Raw genomic sequence first — 9841 nt, 5'->3', positions numbered from 1 at the left:
TTTTATATATATATATACTACAACTACGGAACGTGGCGTGCCAACAGTTGTCAAAAAGTAATGTGGAACTAGTCAACACTGCATACATCCCTCTCTCGTGTTTGAAGCAACGTAGTTGTGATTTTTTCTGTTGATCCCCCTGACTGTGATAGTGTCTGATGAGTTCTTTTTTCTGTATATATTAGATATGTGAATGATTCATAACTTTGTATGATTGATAGCCTACCTTGTTTCGTATTTTCCTGTCCCCCCCCAAGCTGTGACTTTTTCAGATTTTCTTACTCTTGTAAGTCTTGATACAGCAGAACAGATTTTATTTTTTGGGAAAAAGTCATCAACCATCTCACTTACAAGCTTTTCCTCTGCCCTTTGAATGGATCACTTGGTGTCAAACACGAGCATATTTTGTCACCTCAGACTGGGAAGAAAGAAACGATACGCTGTAACTTCTGCTCAAAATGTCCTGTGTCAATAATTTTTAGTATAATTTCTTGAATACAGAGATTTCGATGCAAAGACTGGGAAAGTGTTGTCCTTTTTACCTAAATCAAATTGTTAAGTCGTTGTGAGAAGGAATCGCAGTATGTGTACTCTGTTGGGTTTTTAATTTCAAACAGCAGTATAGTAGTAGCAGTAGGGGAACCTGCACTACTTAACTTTGTCTGTGTTTGGCTTCTGTTGAGCCGTTAAGTAATTAGTCCTGCGATGTTTCTGTCTACCTGTCTCCATTTCCCTGAGCTAAATGACTTATTTACCCCCCGGGGCGGTGCCACTGACTGTAGAGTCTTTAGGCCATTCCCGAAGGGGGGACATTTCTCGTTCAAGCATAGTAGAATTGTAAATGGGCTGATTCGTCATGTCACGCTCATAACTGTGCCTGATCTACAACAGGGAACTGCTGCTTTTTCTTTCCTGATCCTTACTATTGTCATTTCCCTCTACTTCTTTTGTATGTTTGTCACTCTCTTGTGACCCGCTATTTCCGGGGTGCCTTGATGGTTGAAGCAGACTTTGTGCTGTTGAAGTTAGAGAGGTGAGCAGAGTAAGTCCGATCCCTGTAAAGACTTCTCTGTTGACACTCACCCCTTGGCGCTCATATGACCTAATGCAGTTGCGAGCGCCGTAAAACCCTCTACTACAAAAAAAAAAAAAATTTTAAGTAATTATTCCTGTGATGTTTCTGTGTACCTGTCTCCCTTTCCCTGAGCTAAATGACCTGCTGCAGCAACATGCTTCTCTTTATTCACACTCAAATAGTTCCGTGCGTCTCTGGATTCAAGAGATTTCGCATTTATATAATGGGATAAGAATAGGAATCAAATAATTATAGTTTTCCTTGAGTTTGACACTTTTGGTCTATTATAGAGATCAGTGGAGAGACTTGGGTGGCATATATAAATATATTATATAAATATATATATATATAATATATGCTGAAGAGTTAACGCTCAGGTACTACTGGATCGCTAACAACATATATATATATATAATATATCAATTATATATATATCTAAACTCTAAAACTCTAATCTGGTAAGAGTGAGAGAGAGAGAGGGGGGGGGGTTTATTTTTAAAATTATGTAATTGAAGCTGCATGTGGCTGTACTTGACATCTTTAGGATCAATAATCAATGTAATTATAATGAATAGAATGATGCCATCCATTATACTGTCTATAATTATGATTCCTTGTAACTGATAAAGAATAAACATGTTTTCCACACACATTATTTATATTGCTGTATCTTTTTCCTCTTTATAATTTCCCCAAATGGTAGTTCGAAGTTCCAACCTTTTTCTTTTTTTTTTTTTTTTGGTCTTCCTGTCGTTTCTGTCTAGATCTATCTTTCTTACTTTTAGCTTGCACAGAATCGTAGAATCACCTGTACAAACGGCCGCCTGTATAAAACGATTAAGACAATCACCTGTACAAACGGCCACCTGAATAAGACAATCACCTGTACAAACGGCCACCTGAATAAGACAATCACCTGTATAAGACAATCACCTGTACAAACGACCACCTGTATAAGACAATCACCTGTACAAACGGCCACCTGTATAAGACAATCACCTGTACAAACGGCCACCTGTATAAGACAATCACCTGTACAAACGGCCACCTGTATAAGACAATCACTTGTATACAAACGGTCACCTGTATAAGACAATCACCTGTACAAACGGCCACCTGTATAAGACAATCACCTGTATAAGACAATCACCTGTACAAATGGCCACCTGAATAAGACAATCACCTGTATAAGACAATCACCTGTACAAACGACCACCTGTATAAGACAATCACCTGTATAAGACAATCACCTGTACAAACGACCACCTGTATAAGACAATCACTTGTATAAGACAATCACCTGTACAAACGGCCACCTGAATAAGACAATCACCTGTACAAACGGCCACCTGAATAAGACAATCACCTGTATAAGACAATCACCTGTACAAACGGTCACCTGTATAAGACAATCACCTGTACAAACGGCCACCTGTATAAGACAATTGCCTGTACAAACGGCCACATGTTTAAGACAATCGCCTGTACAAACGGCCACCTGTATAAGACAATCACCTGTATAAGACAATCACCTGTACAAACAGCCACTTCCCATTTCCTCCCTTGTGTATATTTGTATTATAATAACACTATGTAAGATGTCTGCCTGTCAAGAAGACGGGCGGGCGGGTGCCCTGGTGTGGTTTGCTCCTTTTTTCCTATTCCTATCCAACATCTTCCATCCTTATCTTTCTTTCTTTTTTATGTTTGTTACTTTCTTGTAACACCTCTAATCTTCTGGCACTCATATGACCTAATGCCGTTGCGAGCACCGTAAAACCTCTACTAAACTAAACTCTAATCTTTGACTCTTATATAACCTTATTGTGTTGCAAGTGCCGTAAAACTCTTACTAAAACTAAAAACGAGTAGACGGCCGCCTTTCCCCTCAACTATGGATGGCCGCGTCTCAGAGAGTTTCATCGTCTGTATTTCCTGTGCCGCAGCCCTGACTGCCAGTGTTGTCGTGGGTTGTTGTTTTCGGGTCGGCTGTGTTTGTATATTTTTTTAAATAGTAGAGGTTTTACGGCGCTCGCAACTGCATAAGGTCATATAAGCACCAAGGGCTGGGTGTCAACAGAGCAGTCTTTACAGGGACGTCTTTACAGGGAATCAGACTTATTCTGCTCACCTCTCTAGCTTCAACAGCACAAGGTCTGCTCCGACTATCAAGGCTCCCCGGAAATAGCAGGTCACAAGAGAGTGACAAACATACGATGACCGTGCTTAAAGCCGGCGTGGACTGTATTGTTATTATTATTAACTGCGTTCTACTTATGAAGACTCCACTGTATCCTTTTAGCAGAGCGACCTCATTGCCAGCCACACAACAGGCATTCATTCAAATGAAAAGCAATACATTAAGAAATTTACAATCTTCACACACTTTGAAATACAAAGGATGTGACATTTTATGTCATCAGCACAGGTTTTGATACATGTAAGACAAATGCTTGCTGATGACGTTCGACATTTCTTTCATAATCGTCAAAAGCACCTTAAAGTTATTTTTATCTGACGTAACACCAGAAGGCAGAGCCATGAAGTCGACCAGAGTTTTGTGAATATTGCTAATTTTTTCAAACTTGCTCTTTTCCAAAGGCATGGTCAGTACTTTGCACTCCTCGGCAAACGCCGACAGCCAGTTGTAGTATTCCTGACTGTTCAGATCTGGTTGAAACACATATGGCGAGTCACTTAGCGAGGGGCTGGGGTTCGGAGCCACAGCCAAGAAATGTCCACCCTCCCCAGACACGTGCAAAACCGTGTCGTCTTCCCTCAGAACAACATCCTCGCTGCTGGCCGCAGCAAAATTCTCTTCTTTCATCTCCTGTTTGAGAGTGGCGCTGGCTCGGTCCAACATAGAAACAACTGGGGCGTGTTGCTGAAGGTCGTTCGCCACCCCCAGCAAACAATCGGAACCGCTCTCATGGAGAGAACCTTGTGGTTGCCGTGAGGAGACGCTGCTGGCGAGGTCCGAGAGTTCCACAGGAGATTCTGCAACTGGCAAGACTGAGTGTGCTGTGCTTGGTAAGCTGGTACCTTCTGCATTTGGTAAGCTAGTGTGCACTGTGTGTAGTGGTAAGCCAGTGGGTTCTGTGTTTGTTAAACTTGTGTGCACTGTGTGTAGTGGTAAGCTAGCGTGTTCTGCATTTGGTAAGCTAGTGTGCGCTGTGTGTAGCGGTAAGCCAGTGTGTTCTGCATTTGGTAAGCTAGTGTGCGCTGTGTGTAGTGGTAAGCCAGTGTGTTCTGCATTCGGTAAGCTAGTGTGTTCTGTGTTTGCTAAACTCGTGTGCACTGCCTCCTGTAACGCCGTGTGTTCTGCGTCTGCTGCACTGGCGTGTTCCCCGCCAGACACAGCGGGGGCGTGTTGCTGGTGCGGCGTCTGCACCACGGTGAATGAGTCGTCCTGCTGGATGAGCGTGACCGTGTCCTCCCCAATCTGCACACCCGCCAGGACTTTGGTGGCCAGCTCGTGGAGAGGAAAGCTGGGAGTTCCTTCCTCCAGCTGCAGCTCAAAGATCTGGTTCTCCGGGTCGTTCCCCACGATCTTGTAGATGTAGCCCGGCTCCAGCTGGGATAAGTCGTCTTCCGCGCAGACAGCGATCTCAGATGGTTTGTCACTGGAGGCCTAAAACCACGAGATGGGGGGGAAAGTTTGAGAAAAACATCGAAGTTTTAGTTTTAGGAGAAGTTTTACGGCGCTCCCAACAACATAAGGTCATATGAGCGCCAGAAGATTAGATGTGTTACAAGGGAGTAACAAACGTAAAAAAGAAGAAGGGGAGATAAGGACGATAGATGTTTGATATGAAAGAAGAAGCAAAAGAAGCAAACCACGCCAGAGCACCCGTCAACCACCCACAAATGATGTTTAAGGTCTGCTGGTCATCTAAGACCAAAAATAATAATAATAGAAATTGCAAATTTATATAGAGCATTATATCCACTTTATACAACATGCTCTAAGGGATTTACAACTAAACGTATTATTACTGGTGTTGGGCGGCTAGGTTCCCGATTATTGAAAGCTAGGACTACAAGGAGGAATCGTAGGAATCGACTCCGAACCCAATTACTTACTTTTTAATTATGTGGTTTTTTCCGGTGGTTACCTGGTTGGCTCCGCACATCTTCAGGATTTGGGATAACCTTGATTTCGGAACACTACGATGCACTGACGTCTATTTTTCAAAAATTCAAAAATAAATTCTTTAAAAAATTAAGGCGATTTTAATTGATAAAAGTACAAGTAAATGGCAACCGTTGGTTTACGTAAAAAGGAGACGGCCTTCCGTAGTATTAATCGTGGGAATCGACTCTTCGCCCAGCTCTATTTATTCCCCCAGCAGACCTTAAAACACTCAGAAACATTCTCGGCTTCCCAGAGAGCATACAGTGCAAGCTTTTGATTAAATATGCTGAAATGTAAATAACTAACAAACTGACAAAATCTTTCATTGCCTACAGAATAATAATAGATATATATATATATATATATATTAATAATAATAATAGTAATAATAATAATAATATAAGATATAGAACGATCTTTTTGTGTGTAATTATGTGCTATGTGTGTGCCTGATGTGTATAGAAGAGAGAATACTGTAAGTGTAAGTGTATTGGTGTGTGTGTGTGTGTGAGAGAGAGAGAGAGAGAGAGAAAGAAAGAGAGAGAGAGAGAGAGAGACAGACAGACAGACAGACAGACTGACAGAGAGAAAGAGAGAGTGAGTTCATGCCCACGAACACACTGTTATGGTACGCATGCGTGAGTGAGTCATGCATTGTCAGTAGAAACAAAATTCTAGGGGGAAAAAAAGCATTTTTTCACAAATCTGATAGGGGTTCTTCGACAGTAAAAAAAAAATTTTTTTTAATAACCACAGAGCCGTTACTTTATCAGAGTACTTGTCGGGTCTGTAAATCGAGTCAACGGGGAGTCAAAAACTTATGATCACAATTTCTCTACACACAAACGCACGTACCTGCGTCACGTTTTGACCTTCAACCAATAACTGGACGGTGCTGCTGGCCCTTGTAGCCTCCTGGACGCTGGACTCGGCGCGGCCGTCCGCCGAATGTACAACGAGGGCCTGGCCCGGAACATTCTGGACAACCCTCACAAGCTTGGCTTCTTTGGACCCGTCAGGCCACGACTCCTGCATGGGAGGGAAGACAATTTGTTACAGGAGGTTTTGTACAGGAGGTTACAGGAGACATTTTGTACAGGAGGTTACAGGAGACATTTTGTACAGGACGTTACAGGAGACATTTTGTACAGGACGTTACAGGAGACATTTTGTACAGGAGGTTACAGGAGACATTTTGTACAGGACGTTACAGGAGACATTTTGTACAGGACGTTACAGGAGACATTTTGTACAGGACGTTACAGGAGACATTTTGTACAGGAGGTTACAGGAGACATTTTGTACAGGAGGTTACAGGAGACATTTTGTACAGGAGGTTACAGGAGACATTTTGTACAGGACGTAGGCCTACCTCATACGGCAATAAAGGAGTCAAAGAAAACATTATTTCAAGGAGGTTAAAGATGATATTTTTAAAAGGAGATAACAGACACAGTGGTGCATCCAGTTAAAATGGTAACCTAACCGCTACACCACAGACACCACTCGTTTCTGTCTGTCTGTCTTACTCTCCCCCCCTCCACAACTAGATCATCATTTTTGTCTCTCAGCTCGTTTTCACTCTTCCTATGACACGGTTTGTGTTCCCTGATATAATATCAAAATGCATGTGGAAAATTGTACAGTTCCATGAAAATTTTGATCAAGTCACTCGGTCTTAGTTAGTTAGTAGTATAGGGTTTTACGGCGCTCGCAACTGCGTAAGGTCATATATGACAGCGCGAACTCGGTCTTTCTGCTGCGACATTGTATCCCTCTCAGCCCAGGTTGGCCCCCACAGGCAGAGCCAGAAGCCCGCCTCCTAAATTATCTAAATTGTGTCGATGGGGGCGTAAAGACAGCTACATTTGTGAGGCAGCGTGGAGAAATCAGGCACTCGTCAAAACAATCAAAGTGAAGAAACTGGCATTTTTCCGAAGGTTTGTGAACTTGTATCGAATTTTCGTTTTTCGGTTCAACACCTTTCATGTCCATTAAAGAACACATTTCTGTGGTGATTTTACTGAAAAATGTATTTAAAGGGACAAAAAGAGTAAATTTTCAGTTTCCATGGACTCTCAAGTTAAGGAAAAAACCAACTTTGGCGACCATTTTCTCACTAATTTTACATCTGAAACCAGGTGACCCCCACCTCCTTCATTCGCAAATAACTCGACTTCGATTCCAGGTAAACGGATATTGTTTTCATGCAAAGCAAAACAAATGAACAAGCTTTAAGTTGTTGTTGTTGTTGTTATCGATCCAGCAACATCTGGGCTCTCGCCCTTCTGTCCAATGCCATGTAATGATAAGTGCAGGTTTGCTGCAGTTGCTGTAATGTTGCGTAGAGTGTGCAACAAACTTTTTAAGATGATACCAATAATTCTACCTGCCCAAAAATTGACGAGAGCCTGACTCCACCCCGTCATGACACATTTTAAAATTTAAAAAATAAAAATTTTCAATTACCTGATCTGGCTTCCTGACGACTTGAACTTCGTATGACAAGGCGTCCGGCTCCGCGCTATGCTCTCGGACCAGGTGAATCCGCAAGAGGCTGGAGCGAGAGAACTGCTGGTTGCAGACGGGACAGAGCAGCTTGGTCTGGTGCTCCCGCTCGTGTCGGCGTCTGCTGGACGGGTCGCTGTAGCGCATGGAGCACACCGAACACTCATACGGCTTCTTGCCTGGACAAGCACACAAACACACGGACAATAACAATAATAATCATAATAATAGATAGCATTTGTATAGCGCAAATCCCCGCTCAACAGCAAGCTCTATGCGCTTCACATTCTATACTTTTACCCCAGCAGACCTGAGAGCCTTCTGAAACAAACTCAACTTCCTGAAAAGCATACAGAGCAAGCGGCTTATAGGCGCTAAAACACTACCATACTGACATGAGAACTTGAAGAGATGGATGATGGGGACAGACCATGAGAACTTGAAGAGATGGGTGATGGGGAAAGACCATGAAAACTTGAAGAGATGGGTGATGGGGACAGACCCTGAGAACTTGAAGAGATGGGTGATGGGGAAAGACCATGAGAACTTGAAGAGATGGGTGATGGGGACAGACCCTGAGAACTTGAAGAGATGGGTGATGGGGACTGACATGAGAACTTGAACAGATGGGTGATGGGGACAGACCATGAGAACTTGAAGAGATGGGTGATGGGGAAAGACCATGAGAACAGGTGTTTTTGAGTGTGAGAGCGACCTAGTGGAGAAGTGAGCAGCGATCTACGATTGTTCACGTCTGGGGTACTTTTCGTTGGGGTTTTTTTTGGTAAGTGTTTTAAAGCACTCGCAACTGCATAAGGTCATACAAGCGCGCGGGACACATTAAATATTTTCAGTCAATAGGAAATTTTGAACTCTGCCCGCGTGGCGGCCGAAGCCTACTCTTATTGATTTTGGACCACCAAGGAATCTTTGTCTTGCCCAACTTGCACACGGGGACCTCCGAAATTTTTCTCCCTTGTCCAAGAAGGCTAGGTGAAGATCTTTCCTACCAGAAGATCAGGACTACGGCAAGGAGTAACAGTAGAAAGGCTGCAGAAAGAGTAAAGAGCCCAGAGAAAGGGGTAAAGGAGGTGAGGGGGTGGGGGATAAAGTGGAGACGAAAGCAGACAACAGAAATTTGCTAGAGAGCAGGAAAGGACGTGACAGGAGACAATTAAAAGAAGAAAAATGTCCGTCGCTATCAGGGCTCGAACCCGTGACCTATTGAATGAGAGGCAAACACCTTAACCCTACCCGTACGTCGTGTTTTACTATCGTATCCATACGACGTGGGGAACTCTGTGCCACCACTTAACCCTATTCGTACGTCGTGTTTTACTATCGTATCCATACAACGTGGGGAACTCAGTGCCACCACTTTCCAAAGAGGAAATTTACTCGTTAATCCGATCCGTACGCTTTGCATAGGCAGTCTGTCAAAATTATTTTTCGAGAAATGCTGAAAGTTTCAAAGAGACCTTCGTACTAGAATTATTTTAAAATGTGAAGAATACAGCCCTGGGGGGTAAAAAATAACCCCAGGGTGTACAAATAGGGTCGACCTCTCGACCACGAGAGCCCCCGCCTTTTACAGCTGGGTTGCAAGCGCGAGAACGGAACTGAATCGCCACTCTTCCCTGAGGAACGCGATTCATGATTCACTTCAGCGGAACGCAGAACAGTATCGCCTTCCGATTCACTCCCCTGTGGCTGTCACCACCTTGTGGCTAGTTTGTAACCTTCTGCTGGGTCGCGGGTCGAGTCACGAGCGCAAGAACGGAACGGAACCTCTTATTTTACAAAAGATGGTATAGTCCAATCCCCCTATTAAAACAAAATGAACGGGGTCCAACCAATAGACAGAAGGAATTTTATGGAGCCATTGATGATACCAAACCGAGAGACTTTCTCACCTGAGTGTATGATCTTGTGGCGGTTCAGATCTGAAGCATGCGCAAAAGCTTTGTTGCAAATATCACAGCTAAACGGCCGTTCACCTGAGGGAAGAAAGAAGGTAGAGATCACTGGGAAGAAAGAAGGTAGAGATCACAGGGAAGAAAGAAGGTAGAGATCACAGGGAAGAAAGAAGGTAGAGATCACAGGGAAGAAAGAAGGTAGAGATC

At 43.3% G+C, this 9841-nt stretch overlaps 1 protein-coding gene across 1 annotated transcript in view; it reads right to left on the bottom strand.

The window, feature by feature from the left end:
- Nucleotides 1-3439: 3439 nt before the first annotated feature.
- LOC101861524 overlaps nt 3440-9841 on the bottom strand; it is a 15936-nt gene continuing 9534 nt past the window's right edge. The window contains exons 9-12 of the mRNA XM_005103233.2: nt 9632-9715; nt 7680-7897; nt 6066-6239; nt 3440-4706 (exon numbers count right to left, since the gene is read on the bottom strand). Of these exons, the coding sequence (XP_005103290.1) occupies nt 3495-4706; nt 6066-6239; nt 7680-7897; nt 9632-9715 (1688 nt within the window). The 3' untranslated portion in view covers nt 3440-3494. The remainder of the gene's footprint in view (nt 4707-6065; nt 6240-7679; nt 7898-9631; nt 9716-9841) is intronic.

Source organism: Aplysia californica, unplaced genomic scaffold (genome assembly GCF_000002075.1).
Source record: "Aplysia californica isolate F4 #8 unplaced genomic scaffold, AplCal3.0 scaffold00364, whole genome shotgun sequence".
Classification (NCBI taxonomy): Eukaryota; Metazoa; Mollusca; class Gastropoda; order Aplysiida; family Aplysiidae; genus Aplysia; species Aplysia californica.
The sequence above is the reverse complement of the archived record's forward strand: the minus strand, read 5'-3'. Positions and strand labels throughout refer to the sequence as shown.